General features: G+C 36.5%; 2 protein-coding genes and 1 non-coding gene across 3 annotated transcripts; 1 reads left to right on the top strand and 2 right to left on the bottom strand.

The window, feature by feature from the left end:
• Positions 1-241: 241 nt before the first annotated feature.
• LOC110923750 (protein SAWADEE HOMEODOMAIN HOMOLOG 1) lies at positions 242-3473 on the bottom strand. The gene is made up of 9 exons (XM_022167815.1): positions 3315-3473; positions 2519-2601; positions 2070-2115; positions 1849-1972; positions 1252-1312; positions 1028-1079; positions 775-915; positions 562-681; positions 242-412 (listed from the first exon to the last, which is right to left on the bottom strand). The coding sequence occupies exons 1-9, from the start codon at positions 3378-3380 to the stop codon at positions 368-370; spliced, it is 738 nt and encodes a 245-aa protein (XP_022023507.1). The 5' UTR covers positions 3381-3473; the 3' UTR covers positions 242-367.
• A 2828-nt stretch (positions 3474-6301) lies between these two features.
• TRNAL-AAG lies at positions 6302-6382 on the top strand. The gene has a single exon. It is a non-coding gene; the product is annotated as a tRNA-Leu (tRNA).
• Positions 6383-7857: 1475 nt separating this feature from the next.
• Positions 7858-11640, bottom strand: LOC110923759 (protein TIFY 8). The gene is made up of 6 exons (XM_022167823.2): positions 11140-11640; positions 9606-9793; positions 9102-9502; positions 8923-9010; positions 8722-8830; positions 7858-8140 (listed from the first exon to the last, which is right to left on the bottom strand). The coding sequence occupies exons 1-6, from the start codon at positions 11354-11356 to the stop codon at positions 8079-8081; spliced, it is 1065 nt and encodes a 354-aa protein (XP_022023515.1). The 5' UTR covers positions 11357-11640; the 3' UTR covers positions 7858-8078.
• Between the last annotated feature and the right edge of the window lie 6175 nt (positions 11641-17815).

The raw sequence follows: 17815 nt of genomic DNA, 5'->3' as shown, positions 1-17815 counted from the left end.
TTATACATTTTAGTAGGGCTGCAAACGAACCAAACAGATATATATGTTCACGAACTGTTCATGAACACCTACCGAACTGTACGTGTCCATTCGTTAAGGAAACAACATTATCAAAAACTAGATAGAGATGCACCATATTATGCTTAGAACTTCATTTTTTTTAATATTCAAAGTCTTAAATATATTACATTTTTCAGACAAATACCAAACATCAAATGCAGCAAGCTAGAGGAATCAAGGCTCAACACAAAATTCCATCAATAGACTAGCAACAAACTTAAAATCATATCAACAATGTTGCTAGATGCTCCATAAACCAAAACTCATATTTCGACAAAATATATGTTTAGAAATTGGAAATCGGCTTCTAATATTCTGGCCGGCAACAGAGTCTCTTCAACCGAACGCTTTCCTATAAACACAAAGTTTGATACAAAATGCTAACATTAGTCTTTATGTAATGCTGCATGTTGACTTTTGAAGTCAAACTTTCAAATATTGATACAAAATGCTAACATTAGTCTTTATGTGTTCTATATTATGTTACACCGTCTTACATACCTCAGAGTTGTCATGCTCGTACCGAATCAAGAAAATGCATCTGCAACCCCTAATATCATGCAACTTTCTTTGAATATCCAAAATTTGAGCATCATAATGTCTTGCCATATCTGTTTTCTCCTGATAATGCACCCAAAAAAATCAGTAAATTAGCTTCGAATAATCAATGATAATGTAAAAAAAATGTACAAAAAAACAATAGAGCTTACTGACTTGGAAACAAAGTACAGTATCTCCAACCGTGATTTTATCGCATTCCGAGTGCTCAAGTGGGACCGATCGTTCCCGTACATTTTTAACGTGCACCCATTCGTCCTCTTCTGGCCCAAAACCATCATATCTCACAAGAACTTCCTGAAAAAAAAAAAAAAAAAACAATTACTTTTAGATGTTGCCTAATACAACAGTATTAAAACTTTTATATAATATTAACCAAGTTTTCAAAAGGTTAAAGATACAAACTTACATATCCACTTGAACTAATAAATCGGTATGTAATGAAAATCTCCACATCGTACCTACGAAAAGTACGCAATACGAAAGATTTTAGTATGACTATGAACTCAAAACATTTATCTTGTTACATGTAAGCTTGTTGCTCGTTTACCTGCGATATTGATGTAACTCGGCCAGTATTTTATATATAAATAAAATATTTCTTTTTGTCCAAAAAAAAAAATGTAAGCTTACCATGCACCATCTGATGATTTTGCTTCAAATTCCAGCTTTGACAGATCTATAAATTTTTCTCCTGCATAAATTTGTTGAATGTTATAAACATGTTCCGTAAATAAATTATCTTCAATTTGGCCCAAAACAAATGCAAAGCTTAATTAGCAATTAATCAGAATATACAAAATAACCCTCAATATTAAAAAGATAGGGTGACATTGTGGACCAAAATCATAGTTGTCAATAGCTAATACGTAGCGATAGCGACGAAATAGTGCATGCTATTTCATGTGTTAGCGATAGAGTGATAGAAAATTTTAAAAATATTTTACATGTATATTTTATCAAAAATAACTAAAATACGCCATTACTAATCATCTAAATACGCTTCTTTTTCCATCGTGAAACAAGAAAACCCTAATGGCCATCGCTATTTATATTTATCAAAAACAAAAACAAATTACAGAAACGTCGCGTCGTCGCTAAACATCGATACGTGGTGCGCTGTTGATAATTATGACCAGAATCAATGTTGATAACTATCTTTTATATGACTACAGATGGCAAATAAGTGGCTTTTTTTTTTGGGGGGGGGGGGGGTAACCAAAAAATTACCTTTAGATATATCAGAAGTCTCATTCATAACACAAGCTTCTTGCACAGGTGGAGAATTGTTGGGGACAGTATGCGATGTATCGTTTGACATAATACCGTGTTTATAAAGGAACCAATTTCGAACCTAGTATATAACCATATGATAGAAGTGTAAATAAGTGCAAAAAGAACAAATATTTGTTTTTTTTAAATGTTAGCAAGTATGAAAAAAGGATACAGACCTCGGTCCACTTTAAAAGTGGTTTTCCAGCACGACCTGCAGAACCGCTGTTACAGAAACCAAAAGAGTGTTCATGATTGTAACAATTAACAAAGCAGATTTTACTTTTTTACTATCACTTCAACATTTACCTTCTTTAAAATCCTTTCATTTTAAAGCGACCGATTTTCTCATCATTTGACCAAAAGTCAAACAATTCCGTCGCACTACCGAATTAAATGTAAGAAGCATGGTAATCGGTTATTTCTATTCCCAAATTATTCGCCATTAATTAGTTTTGAAAAGGTTTATGAATTTTTTGGTATCAAAAAAGGAATAAAGATATACAATTTAGTGCTAAAATGAATTCATAGTTGAGTAGCTTGAAAAGGTTATAAGTTGTAAACAATTCATGAAAATAAACAATAAAAAGAAAGCATATATTTGTGATGGTGCAGAAGCATAACTCACTTGAATCTAGTTGTCAACCTCTTAATGACCTCTAAATTTGGAACTTTTCCTGATTCCTTTAGCATTCTATCCATTTTCTCCATCTGTAAAGTTAAGAATTCACGAATAATTCTTCAACGTAAACACGAATACACACTTGACACCGCTAGTTTCAACTATATGTATCTTTTAAGGTGACCAACCGTTCAACGGCGCTAAGAAACTAGTGTACAAAGATACAAACTTTAACATTTGCGTTGACGATTAAACTAAAAAATTCCTACTTAACTTCATACATTAGATTCTTTACACAGATTCAACGTTGAATCTCATCTCGAGATGTTTCTAAAATCATAATCAGAATTCGGGAAGACTTCTGTAACGATAATTTCGATAATTACACCAACACCCTAAGCAACATTAATCGAATATTTATCGCCGATTTTCAAACCCCCTTATGATAACCAAGGTACCCTTCTGAACACCCCAAAAATTAGTAACAACAAGCCTTATAGACAACAGAAAGGAGGTGTTTGGCAACACATTTAGAGACAAACCCTTAAATAAATCAAAATTTACCAAACACTCAAACACAAACTCTACATCCAAACACCCTCCAACACATAAAAAAGTAAGAATACAAAGCACCCAGATGAAAATAATATAATACATATTCTCAAAATTTTCAAAGACCATATGAAATGATCAAGAAATAACATGAAAAAGAAGAGGTTAAACACCTCTAGATGAAATAATATTCAAGAAACTAGAAACCCGTATCAAGAAACAGAAAGAAATGTATGATGAGTGACCTGACCTCAGCTGTTGTGAACCCAGAGAACACCTTCTTGTCTCCAGCAGAACGAAGACGATGATGATCCATGTGGAAAACCCTGAAAAGTTGAGGGAAAAAAGGTTGAGCGGGAATGGGGGAAAACAACAAGAAGAAGAAAGGTTTGGTTTTATTTTATTGAGTTGAGTTGTTTTTACTAGGGCATTTATAACAGGTTTGGGCGCCTTCCATATTTTTTTTTTTTACATTTTTAAGTGCTTTTATGGTACGCCTTTTTATATAAAAATATTGTGATCACGACGTATGCCTTTATCAAGTGGACAAGTCTCACATTGACAATTAAAAACACTTGTATATGTAGTCACCATCAAAAGTTTTTGTTTGTTTGTTTGTTTTTTTTTTTTTTACGTATGTAAGTAAGTGTGTTGGATGTTTTGAAGGTTGTGTATGTTGTTATCTGCTTGTTATTTTCTAGTAATACATATTTCTAGGGAGTGTCTCAACTATTAATTGATAGTGTAGGATGATAGTGATCGTACCAGAGGTCCCATTGGTCGAGAGTGTGTGTCATTTGCCTAATAAGTTCATGACAGAATAAAACCAGTGACCCATAACTATGAGAGGAAACTATTGGTTGGGCCTTGACATAAAACAAAGGTGCCGAGTCTGGCCTCAATAGACCAACCCCTTGACAAGTGGTATCGGGGCGGGTTTGAGCCTTCAGGGCATTTGGCAAGTCAAAGTCGCAACCCTTAAAGTTCTTAAGTGAAGGCTAAGCAATGACGGATTTGGTGTAATTTAAGTCGTTCAAAAAAATAACCAAGACTTAAGAGTGTATCCAATACATGCTTGCACTTCTCGGGTCCCACTGGTTGAGAGTTAGGGTACATGGTAAGATAAAACCAATGAATCATAATCATAAGTAAAAAAGATTGGCTAGCCCTCTATGTCAATTGATGGGATGATGGCACCGCCTAGGGCTTCAATAGATGACCCATGACAATAAGCTACTTAATATCAGTCTGTTAAAAACTTGAGTAAATTACACAGATTGTCCTTTAATTACACCCTAAATTGCAGTCCCTGCCCTTTCCCTTTAATTTGTGCATTCCATGTCCTTTAAATAACAATTTTGCACACTCCTTGTCCTTTGCTCCAAACCCCATCCAACAACCCAGTTAAATACACCCATGTGCCTCTCACATGATGGATAAAATTGTAATTAACCTTCCACCTACCCTTAAAAACCCCAGAGTCTTCTTCCTCCCATCTCGTTCCCTCCCAACTTTTGTTGTCTGCAACTTTTAAACAAACAATACACACACAAACTCCTCTGTACATTCATCTCCTTCAAACACACACAGATATTCACAAGCAGCTCTCTCTCTCCTCTCGATCTAAAACCTGCAAACCCACACAAGCTCATAACCTGCTCCCTCACCCTCTCGACGTTCCTCACCGCCGCCGGAGAACCGGTGAGACACCCCCCCCCCCCCCCAAAAAAAAAAACACCTCAACCTCTCTTAAACCCCTTTTTTCGATCGACAAAACGCACCACCGCCACCACCGTCTGGTGGTGGAGCGGCGACGGAGATAAGGAGAGAGAGAAAGACGGGCAAAGGAGATGGCGGCAGCACCGCCATACACGACGGCGCCGTTTTCCGGCACGACCTGCCAACGGCGGCGGAGCCGCGACGGCAGTGGTGGTGTTTATTGTTGTGTTCAGCTTCGGATGTTTCGGGTCTCGTATGGTTCAAACCTCGGGTCAGATTTCAGTTTTACTTCGGCTCGTGTTATGTTTGGTCCGGTCAAGGCGGTCAACGGTCAGAATTTCGATCCGAGTCGGGCCAGCTATGGTGATGTCAGTTCAACGTAGTCCCAGTTCGAGTTTGGTTCTTTCCGGTAAGGATTTCGAGTGTTATTTGTTTAAATTTCAGTTTTGTTTCAAAAATCAGTTTCCGTTTTTGATTTGTTTCGGTCAGTTCGATTACAGTGGGCTCGGTTTACAATCGTTTGATTAGGGTTTCTATGGTATTGGGTTGATCGTGTGGAGTGAAGGGTTTGGAGAGTGTGTTCTGGGAGGAAGAAGACTATGGGGTTTTTAAGGGTTGGTGGAAGGTTAATTACAATTTTACCCATCATGTGAGAGGCACATGGGTGCATTTAACTGGGTTGTTGGATGGGGTTTGGAGCAAAGGACAAGGAGTGTGCAAATTTGTTATTTAAAGGACATGGAATGCACAACTTAAAGACAAAGGGCAGGGACTGCAATTTAGGGTGTAATTAAAGGACAATCTGTGTAATTTACTCTAAAAACTTAAACGCTAAAATCCAATACGCATAAGTGAGCATGAACACATCGTAGCTAATGTTTGTTTTTTTAAGTTCAACTTAATATAGTGCAACAAACAAAGACAAATGGATAAACTTTCTTATATGTTTTCGTTTCATGACATAACATAGACACACATGAAAAAGAATATAAAATATGTAAGAAAAGACCCTATAAAAAAAATATATAAACAGTATTAATCTTCATATAGCTTTGTTCATGTTTAGTAAAAATATATTTATATGGTTTCGGATATTTTTGGGTATAAATCGGGTACGGTTATTGATCTCAAAATGTATACTCTATCCATACCCTACGGGTAGGGCCGGGTTCGGTTCCGGGTATAAAATACCCGGGTACAAAAATAACCGGTTCCAGTTTTTTTTATCGCGCCCAGTTCCTGGTACGGGTATATTGTGCACCTCTAGCTTGATCTTACACACTTGGGCCTGCATCAAAAATTGATCTAAAGATGTTTTGTTGTTTGGAAGTTACATTTGTATTTGTTATCTATATAGAGAGAATCTGCATGTCAGAAGAAGCAAGCTGAGATCTTTGTAGCAGGCTAGGCAATGCTGAAAATGCCAAATTTCTTGCATCATCCGTGTACAGATATGAAGTCTTAGGTACCCAGAAAGAGATCATATCTACTAATTAAGGTCAAAGAATCAAAACAAATGTTGAGATGGCCGAGTTGGTCTAAGGCGCCAGATTAAGGTTCTGGTCCGAAAGGGCGTGGGTTCAAATCCCACTCTCAACATTTAATTCTTTTTCTAACTATTTTCATTCATTTTGGTTTTAGACCAGGCTGTTTATTTATTTATTTATTTTGAAAATGCTACAACTGCACCACAGGCCCACAGCCGCTTTGGTTCCAATTTCTTTCAGTACAAATAATCGGATTTTTGAAATTATAAAAACAGTAACCATGAACCATCTGAAATTCTGAATGTAGTTGGTTACGCATACGCTCCTGTTTTGGTTTTGTTGGCCTCTACGGTTTTAATACACCACTAAAATCTATCGACAACACTATTTTACTATAAAAACGTAACAATTTGCTCCTTTGATGTTTCGTCTAGCGTAACATTTTGTTTTGCCTTTAGTTTTTTTTTTTTTTAATCTAGGTGGTGTGTTGATTTAGTTGAATGCCAAATAAGGGTCGGCTATGATGAATAAATAATATTAGCTGAGTCATAAGAATGAGGTACTTATCGTGGTGGTTTAAGTTCTTACTCTCTTGTTAAAATGAATCCGAGCCTCGTGATACCCTATGCCAGTTTGATTACTGTTAACCAGTTCTGTTCTGTAATAACTTCTGACCAATGGCAGCTTCGCGGTGGCTGTTTTGACCGGAATCCTTGAAGACCGCTACGAATGAGGTATAAGGTTTCGCTGGACTTCACAGCTAGAGGGAGATGAGAGATTCTTGGCAATAACAGGGACTATGTTGATTGACGGTAGGATTGTAGTTTTTGTTTTCTTTGGTTGTTAGTTTTCCTTTTATTGTAACATTTTCTTTCTTGCTACCGAACCCCGTTGTATCGTGGCGGGATATAATTCTAGTTAATGTTCTAAACGATAGATGAATAGACATCGATAAAATTTAAGCATACACTTTATTTATCTAGTTTGGATAATTTTAAACGTTTTGGTCTTTAAACCTCCAGCGTTCAACGAGGTAGAAACCCCGTCGAAAGTAACTCTACTTAAACATCAGTAGTATCTTCATCAACACCAGTAGCAACTTTCCTGCTAACGACCAATACTTCTTTTCGTTAGTCTCCGCTGCCCATTTTTATGTTCCTACCCGCCACGTAGGTGCCTAGTGATAATTTTACTGTCGATAGACCATTACTACTAATATACATCAGCAGCAGCAACCCTGAATCTTAACCCGTTGATTCATTATTTATAATTCGGCTTTTCAATTTAGTAACCGAAAACCTGATTCAGTTTTATGTTAGACTGGAACACTAATAGCAGAACCTATCGCGCTCCAAATATATAACACTGATGCAAGTGTAAAAGAGGCTCGAAAAACTTTGGCTTATTTTCTCCAAGGTTGATACCATTCGGATGTGTTTATGTAGTTTGAAGCTGCAATAAGCGTATACTCGGTTATTTCAAACCGAAAGCAGTGCTCATACCATTTCACATTTGTGTTACTTTTCTTTCATAAGGTTAAGTCACTTTTGTGTCGATTAGACTAACAATCATTAACACATTGACATGTATTCCCCGATCTATCTTGTTATCGCTAACTTCTTTTATCAAATACAGTCCGCTAATACAAGTTTAGAAACGATTTTAGATTAAACTGAATCGTTTTGGCATTCAAAATACAACGTAGATAACCCGATATTATAGCTAAACTACACCATAATCCAACTCCCCAAAACAACAATCATTTGTTTAGTGATGAAATACCTTTGAAAGAGTTTCCGAATCGTTCTTCACTGTTTCTCTTCACTCTTTTGATCTCTTGCATCTTTCATTGAAATGTTACCCTGTCCTCCTGTACCCAAAACCATATTTTTAAGACGATTTGTGGAGTTAAAATTTAGAGTAAAGTACACGGATGGTCCCTGTGGTTTACCAAAATTTTGGATTTGGTCCCTAGCTTTCTAAAAGTACACAGATGGTCCATGTGGTTTGCACTTTGTAATATATTTAGTCCACAACTATTTTCAAAAGTACAAGGATGGTACATGTGGTTTGCACTTTGTAATTAGTCCCTAATTTGGACATTTGTTGGCTGGGGACTAGATGCGTTACAAAGCGCAAACCACAGGGACCATCCGTGTACTTTCAAAAAGCTAGGGACCAAATCCAAAATTTTGGTAAACTACAGGGACCATCCGTGTACTAATTTGGACATTTGTTAGCTGGGGACTAGATGCGTTACAAAGCGCAAACCACAGGGACCATCCGTGTACTTTCAAAAAGCTAGGGACCTAATCCAAAATTTTGGTAAACTACAGGGACCATCCGTGTACTTTACTCTAACATTAAAGATAATGTCATAGAAATTGGCCCTTTAAGTTATTTATTTGTTAGCATGATGACAAATAATCGTATTGATTGCGTCATTCTCACCATTCAACACAATAGCCTCACCACCGGACGGTTTTAGAGATGAATTTGGTAAGAAACTCGTTGACCATGATCCTCCATTTGACCCAGCTAGGGCCATGATTACATCTGCCTGAAACCGAGAAAAGAACAAAGTATATCTATATAACAATATATCACTATATGCCATCAGCAGAAACGGTGAAAGAAAGTATATATTTCGACCTTGTTCGGGTGAACATCGTCAAACACGTGAGCTTGACCGCCGTAAAATATGGTCATCTGGCGACTAACCGATGCCGATCCTTGACGACTGTAAAAACAAGGATTGAAAACCATAAATCTTGAGTCAAAGGTCAACTTTATGTAACATGAATGGGAGACTATATCACTATAATGCTTACGAAGGTGGAGTTGAAGCGTTAGGCTCGATGTTACTAATCAAAGACTTTAGTTTACTACTGCTCGGTTCCGCCACTGAACCACTAGCATTAACCGCGCTCAAAATCCCAGACCCTTTGATTCCGGTTCTAGATCCTTCATCAGCAGCCAACTGGGAAATTAAAGGGGGACCCGCGTTGGAATCTTTGAATCTGTTTGAAACCGGTTGGTAACCGTAAGGACCGGCACGAGGTGGATACTGCAGTACAGGCCCAACGTTCACAGGAATCGTGCGTTCCCATTTAGATGCGTTCGCAGGTTGCACCACATGAGATGACGACGTTGGCCTCGTTTGGTGCACGCCCATGAACGGTTCGTCTTCGTGGGGCCATCTGGGCCGCTCCGACCCCACGTTTCTAAGCATCTAACCACAAGAAAAGGTTGAACGTCATACGTTAAAATAGTAACATCTCATTCAGGCATCTCAACCAACAGTTTCTATGCAAGGCATAATATAACATCAGTACCTTCATTAAATGTGACGTTTCGGGTAAATCTGGTCGCGGTTGGGGGATACCTTCTAATCTTGAAGGCGGCATGAAACCCGAATCGGAGTGGCTGCGTTTACTCCCCGAATACCGAATCTTGGAACCCGAAACATCGGTTTTATGACCAAAGAAAGGCACCCCTTCATAAAATGTCCCAACCTGCCTTTCTACCATGGTTAAAACAATAAACATCATCAATTAACAAGTGTGAAAATTTTGCTACACTGCAGGGGTAAAATGGTAATTTTAGCATCAATTTTGCAGAAAATCAAGGTTTTCTTTACCATCATGAGATTGAAATTAAACAATCATATACATTGTCCCCCACATAGGTACTGAATCCAGTGAAATGATGTTGCAATAACATGTACTTATTGCATCAAAAGTTGTACTAAAGGCGATCATTTATTTTTCTATATCATTGCCCTTATTTAAATACCCCCCAATCTTGAATTCTTGATGAAATTTCTACTAAAAAAGCAAGAAAAATATGAGCTTTTTAATCATTAAAAGGTAATTCAAGAAACACCCATAAATTCTAAGACCTAAAAATCAAGAAAAATAGGATTTGTTTTTAAAACATCATGAAAAATGGAAGCTTTTGAATCAATGCTTAATTTAAGGAAAGACCCATAAACTTAAGAACTAAAAATCAAGAAAATATGAAGTCTTTTTTCAAAAATCAAGAAAAAAAATATGAGCTTTTGGATCATCAAAATGTAAATTAAGGATAATACCCATAAACTACAAGAACTAAAAATCAAGAATAATTGGAGCTTTTTTTATAAAAATCAAGAAAAAAATGAGCTTTGAATCATCAAAATGCAACTTAAGTAAACACCCACAAACTCTTAAGAACTAAAATTCAAGAAAAACAGGATTTTTTTTTTTGTTTTTAAATCATGAAAAAAAAAAGATTTAAGGTAACACCCATAAACTATAAGAACTAAAAAAACTTAAAAAAAAAATTGGAGCTTTTTATTAAAATTAAGAAAAAAAAGAGCTTTTGGTTCATCAAAATGTGATTTAAGAAAACACCCATGAACTCTGAGAACTAGAAATCAAGAAATTTTGCAACTTTTTTTTTTATTAAAATCAAGAAAAATTGGAGCTCTTTTTCAAATTAAGAAAAAAAAATGAGCTTTTGGTTCATCAAAATGTAATTTAGGAAAACACCCATAAACTATAAGAACTAAAAATCAAGAAAATTTGAGCTTTTGACTCATGAAAATGTAACTTAAGAAAACACCCATAAACTCTAAAAACTAAAAATCAAGAAAATATTTTTATTTTTCAAATCAAGAAAAAAAAAGAGCTTTTGAATCATCAAAATGTAATTTAAGAAATGATAGCCAAAAATCAAGAAAAAACGGAGCTTTTTTAAAAAATAAAGAAAAAAAATGAGCTTCTGAACATCAAAATGTAATTTAAGAAAACACCCATAAACTCTTAAGAACCAAAAATCAAGAAAAATGGAAGCTTTTTACAAAAATCAAGAAACACATATAGTTACCGGAGCCCAGATCAGAAGCGGTGGAAACCGGCCCACCACCACGGCCACCGCCACCGGAGACGGAGGCAGAAGGGGAGGAGCAACCGGCGGCATCACTACCGGCGGTGAACTTGGTCACCGGAGCACACCCACGGCCAAGAAAGTCATGTAAAATAGTGGGTTTAACATCATCACTTGCATTGGTGTTGTTGTTTTGAGCCATCAAGATAGCAGCCATAATCTCATCTCAAATCACCTATTGTTGTTGTTATCATCATATCACAGAGACTGTAAATGAGAAAAGTAAAGGGGGGCTTTTGGAGAGAAACAAGGGTTTTCTTTTCCTGCTTTTAAGAAGGGATGAGAGAGAGGGGGAGAATCTAGAGAGAGAGAGAGCATTAAAGAGTAAAAGCTAGTTGTTCTGCCGTTTTGCTCTGTCCTAGAGTGTGGATGTTTTGTCTGAGAATTTGTGTGTAGGAGGAAGAGGAAGTGGATCTACCAAGGTACACCTTTACTTTGATCATTTCTACATAGCCTAGAATCTTGTACATGTATGTACTTCTAGGAAACAAAGTAACTCCTTCCGAGCCAGGTTCGACTTTCACTCTCCCAATTATCTTCTGTAGCATCTAGGTGAAAGATGAATACGGGTAGCATCAGTTCGTCTTGGATGGGAGACGAGGTCTTATCGATTATTTTATTATCGTGCTTTCGGGCGGGTGGAGACCGGGTTTCTACGCATCTGGGAGAGCCAAGGGGCTGGCGGCGGTCGAGTAGTCGACCTTGGCCACAGCGCCCGGTGTCACGGTGGTTGACACGTCGTTCCTTGCGGTTCAAAAAAACATAGCAAAGTTATTGATAGAGTCTGGAGAGTGTAGAATGTACGCAAATCAGATAGATCTTAGGTTATTCAGGGCTCCCTCGGGTAACTCATTCGGTTTGATCAACTAGTTCGGTGACATTGCTGCAAACGGCTTGGTTTGTGAAATCGGGTTCTACTATCTGACGAAGAACCTAATTGTGATGGTGGAAAATTCGAGGGATGACTTGCCTTTGGGTAGATGAGTAGTTTAGAATATCACCTCATGTGATTTAGTTAGTTTTGGTAAAACATGAGGTGGCTTACCATCATTAATTGTTTTGATTTGGGTATTTTAGGTTGTGTCCCTACTATCCTTAAGGAATAAAGAGACCCGACTCTAAACATATCCAGACATGAAAGAGATGATCTGAAAAAACAAAGGGTTTATAGCATGGCGATATCAATGCATGTACTTAATGAGTGTTTCTAGTATTGTGATGGACAAAAGTATAGATTTTAGAAAGGAAAAAGATTAAAGGGTGTGTAAGTTAGTTTTTCAAAAAAGTATATTAAAAAATCAAATAATTTTGTACAATTATATAAAGAAACCACTTAAAAACAAAAGCGAGGTAGATAATTTCTGACATGATTTTAAATACAACATTAATGTAATTACGTGTTTGTTGTAATTTTGTTCTAGGTGATAAAAAGATTATGTTATGTTGTTTAACCCTAACGTAAACATGTTGACATGTTTAAGATCAAAACAAAAAAAAAATTATTAGGTCAATTTGTCAACCATTTACAACTTGTGTAACTTGAATAGAACTCGTCAACCTGTGTATCATCAATTCAACCCATTCAAGTTGATTACAAATTGGTAAATTGTTTGCCTCGTTTACATATGTGTATTACATATATGGCGTGTGGTTATTGTTGACACAAATAGATATATGTGTCGTGTTTGGGGGGCATCATTTCAAACCATCAAGTCAAACATTATCAGTCTATCAACTCAATACGATTGAGATGCTTACTTAAAACATAACATATTGAAAAAGGAACAATATTAAACACAAAATAAGAAATATAAGAATTAGCATGAACCAATTTTAACAAAAAGAATAATAAAAAAAAATTCAAGAGTGAAGTTTCCCTTTCAATTAACATAATTGTTTATTAGAATAGTTGGCTACTTTTATTCAATATTTAGTTATTACATATATATTCTCAACTAATGAAGAGGCTTTAAAATATCTACTTTAATAGAGTCCTCTAGTCATCGTAAAATCAATCGGCTTTGTAAGCAGTCCTTTTAGTCACATATAACCTCTTTAACAACAATAGACTATACTCCAACAAGATCACTATTTAAAGCCATTACTCAAAAACATAGCCACACACCCGGATGCAATGAGGTAGCCACACCTAGTTCCCCGGGTTAAAAGTTGGAGGCAAAGTTATGTATTTTTAATGCGTAGTGGCGGAGTTTGAACGAAAACTCAATGTAGGCTGGACTCTCAAAATCCAAATCGTTGGGAGCCGGACTCTTAAAAATCCAATATTTTACACTAAAAAATTCAAAAATTTTCGATAAAATTAACACTACGAGCGAAAAGTCAGTGTGAGTCTGGCACCCCCGGCCCCAATAAAGCTCCACCCATGCTAATGCGTGATGTTGAATGTTGATCGTCGTTAACATTTATCTCATATCATCACCCGCCCTTACTATAAAAGACACCATCCCCTCTCCGCATATCTACGGACCCTCATCGACCCCTAATTATTAGCTTTCCAATTGTTAATGGTTTAGCTAATAAGTAGGTAAACCCATCACGTAGACAACTTCAATACTTTAGTAGCTGATCAAACAACACTTTAAAATATTATTTTTTTTTTTTGAAAGGACACTTTAAAATATTATAGTTAGGATAATTTAGGCTTTGTTTTAACAAGAGTTAGCAAAGAAGACTTTCAATAGTTATTGGTTTAGCTAAGTAGGTAAACCCATCACGTAGACGACTTCACTACTTTAGTTGATCAAATGACACTTTTAAGTATTATAGTTAGTAGAATTAGGCTTTGTTTTAACATGAGTTAGCAAAGAAGACTTTTGTGTCAATTGTTTATAAATAGGGTATTAGACAACAAAATCAATACAACGAATGTATCTTTTTTTAAGTCAACATAATCGCATATCCTTATTGGGTTTAGTCAAAGAAAGTGAGAGGAATCGATTCTTTGCAAATACTTTTCTCATATTGACTTTAGAACCATCTTAAGATTACTATTTTCCTATTAAGTTTCTAATTAATTTAAAAACTAATAAAAGATGTTTTTCATAGGCTAGATAGTGATGACTATTTAGCAATAGACTGATTCATCGTTTCATAAAGTCAACAATTCCCTAATGATAGAGACAAAGCCTCTAGATACACCTAAGTTTTAGAGATCACGGGTTCACTTCCTGTAAATAACATAATTGAAATTCGTCGTTTAAAAAAATACCCAAAAGAAATAATAAATAATTGCTTTTATAGAGATGTTACTCCCTTTGACCCCTCACATGTGATGGACCTTCCAACAAAAACAAAACATTCCACTTGTTTATATTTTCTTCCTTGCCTTCCTTTTTAATTCCCTTTTTAATTTTAATTTAATATATATTGTACACTCCCGTAGTGGAGTGAATGTACATTTAGTCCGGCTAAGCAATTTTAGTGCAAATAGAATTATTTGTTATTGTATAATGACATAGACATCCATTATTCTCGAGCACTATGGTGAACGAATCCTGTCTTAAAGAAACCACAAGTTTCACATGTCTCAATATTTTCCGTTATGGAGTGGACGAATCCTGACTTAAAGAAACCGCAAGTTTCACATATATCAACATTTTTCGTTATGTTTGCTTTTTAAGTATAAACAAAATATATTATCAACACGAATATATTCTTTGTTAATAACACACTACTAACAATATACCATCATCATTTTAAACCAATTAGAATATTTAAAACTTAAAAGATCAAGTATCCTCAAAAGGTTGATCTAGGACTAGTCCTCCCTATGTAAATTATGATTTTTTTACGTATTTTCTTTTTTAAATTGAAACTACCATATCAACCACAAATAAAAATAAAAAAGAAAGTCAATAGTGGACATTCTAAGATAGAGAAGATGATTTTGGACTTTTGGGAACCCATGTGTGGCATCAATCATCATTCCTGCGATATTGTATGCATCCATGTATACAAACACAGAGATAAAAAGGGTCTCATTATGTCGATGAAATCCTTATGACAATAATATCCACTCGCCAAAATCACATAGTTACCCCTATAGCTATAATAATATATAATTTTTTATAGGGGAAATGGACTGTATCACCCTCAACTATGCAAAATTGGCCGATATCACGCCCAACTTTCAAGTTGGCTCCCACCACTCCCTACTGGACAAGTTGGTGTCACTGTCACCCCTTCGTTAAAAAAACACTAACTGAGTTAGTATTTGAAGCCTATGTGGCATTTAAATGATGACTTGGAAGCACACGTGGACAGGACCTCAATAAATACCCCCTTTCCCTCTCTAATCAGTTGCATTTCCAACTTACCCAGTTCACCAGTTCACTTCGATGTTGGCGATCAAACCCTAGTTCCTTGATCATCGACGATTGCAGGCAACATTCAGACTCTCAAGAGGTAAGGTTTATGTTAGGGTTGATTGCATTGTGATTTTACACACTGATTTAAGTTATGGAGCGTATAGATGTTATGCTTTGGTACGGTGGTTGTCTTGATTTCTCGTTTGATCTACCTCAGTATATTGATGGTAATTCTAAGTTAATCCAAATGGATTTTGATCATATCGCATACTTTGAGCTAGTTGATTATGTAATGGAAACCAACGAGTATGAAAATAGGGATTTTTATATGTATGGGATGGATGCGGATAATGGTGATTTTAAATTGTTTCGTGATGATAAAGATGTGTTGGAACTTGCAATTAAGGCTAAAAATTGGAGTGAACCGTTCATTGAAGTGTTTGTTCAACATAGGCCAATTATGTCTGAACATAAGACCCACTACTGTTCCCAACCCAGTAAACCAGAGGCCCAGCCCAGTTGCCAGTCCAGTACCCAGCCCATTAAACCTAAGTCTAGTTCCCAGCCCATTAAACGACAAGCCCAACCCAATGAAGAGTCCAGTGAAGACAGTGATTACAATGAAGAGTCCAGTTGTGATGATGATGAGGACAGTGAAGACAGTGAAGACAGTGATTACAATGAAGAGTCCAGTTGTGATGATGATGAGGATTGTTATTCTGATGAGGATGAGGTTTTGGAAGAATTGGTTGGCTTAGATTCAGACAGAGAAGATTTTGAATGGAAACAATCACAAGATGCAATTAAACAAGCTACCAAGGATGAAGAAGCAGCCACAAAGAAGATACTTGAAGAGTGTATCAAACATAATGAAGAAGAAGGTAATTTGCATGAAACTAATGATGCAGGTTGTGCACATGTAGAGGGATACAGTAGTTACGAAGAATCAGATGGCGATATTGCCACACCAGGTGATAGTGAAGAAGATGATGTTCGAGGTAAAAAGTTTAGGGAAACTGCTCCTAGTGTAAGTGCACAAACTAACTGGAAGAAGTTTGTTTGGAAAGTTGGGACAAGGTTTGCTTCAAGGGATGCCTTTAAGGAGGCAGTTAGAAGATATGTTGTGTCTAATGGCAGGAATCTTTTCATAGCAAAGAGTGATAGCAAACAACAAGGTCGTGTAGTAATCAAGTGTGTAGCAGGGTGTCCTTTCTATCTATTTTGTTCAATGCACACAGGGAAAGAGTGTTACATGATTAAAAGCGTGAAAAACCATCACACTTGCCAAAGAAACATGATAAAGAACAGGCAACTAACTGCTAAGTTTATAGGTGATGAGTTCCTACCTTTATTTAAGGCTAAACCACACTGGTCTGCAAAGGAAATCATAACTGCTGTCAGACAAAAGTACAAGGTGATTATAAGTAAGTGGTTGGCTTATAAGGCTAAGAAAAGTGCACATAAGAAGCTTCATGGATCAATGAGAGATCATTACAGTAAGATTGGTTCATATCTGAATGCATTAAGGAAAGCAAATCCATCATCAACTTTCAAGTTGGAAACTGCTCCACCAGGTTTCATTAATCTAGATCCAGAGGCCACATGTGAAGCATTCTTCAGACTGTTTGTATGTTTTGATGGTCTTAAAAAAGGGTTTCTAGCTGGATGCAGGAAGGTGTTGTGCTTAGATGGATGTTTTCTAAAGACCTTCCTTGGAGGAATGTTGTTAACTGCTGTTGGGAGGGATGCTAATGACCAAATGTATCCTGTGGCTTGGGCAGTTGTTGAAGGAGAAAACAATGACAGTTGGGAATGGTTCATGCATGAGCTACTGCTATGTTTGGAAGTAAATGATGCTGGGCTTTCATGGACATTGATTTCTGACCAGCAAAAGGTTGTCACTCAATTCTGTCTTCTTAAATCAGTTATTTAGTTATTCATTACTTATGTTTAGATGCTTTGGCAGGGTCTGTTAAATGCTGTTTCAATGATGTGGCCCTATGCAGAGCATAGAAACTGTGCAAGGCACATCTATGCAAATTGGCACAAATCATTCAAAGATGAGGAGCTGAAAGAGTTGTTTTGGAAATCAGCTAGGGCTTACTCTGAAAGTGACTATCTACAAGCAATTGAAGACATGAAAGCAATCAATCCTGATGCTGTAGAGGCCTTACTGAAGCAGAATCCCAACTGGTTTAACAGGTGCTATTTGAACACCCACACCAAGTGTGATGTAATAGTAAACAACATGGCAGAAACCTTTAATGGTTTTATCATTAATGCAAGGT

Source organism: Helianthus annuus, chromosome 2 (assembly GCF_002127325.2).
Source record: "Helianthus annuus cultivar XRQ/B chromosome 2, HanXRQr2.0-SUNRISE, whole genome shotgun sequence".
Lineage (NCBI taxonomy): Eukaryota > Viridiplantae > Streptophyta > Magnoliopsida > Asterales > Asteraceae > Helianthus > Helianthus annuus.
This window is presented reverse-complemented; position numbering and strand designations above follow the sequence as displayed.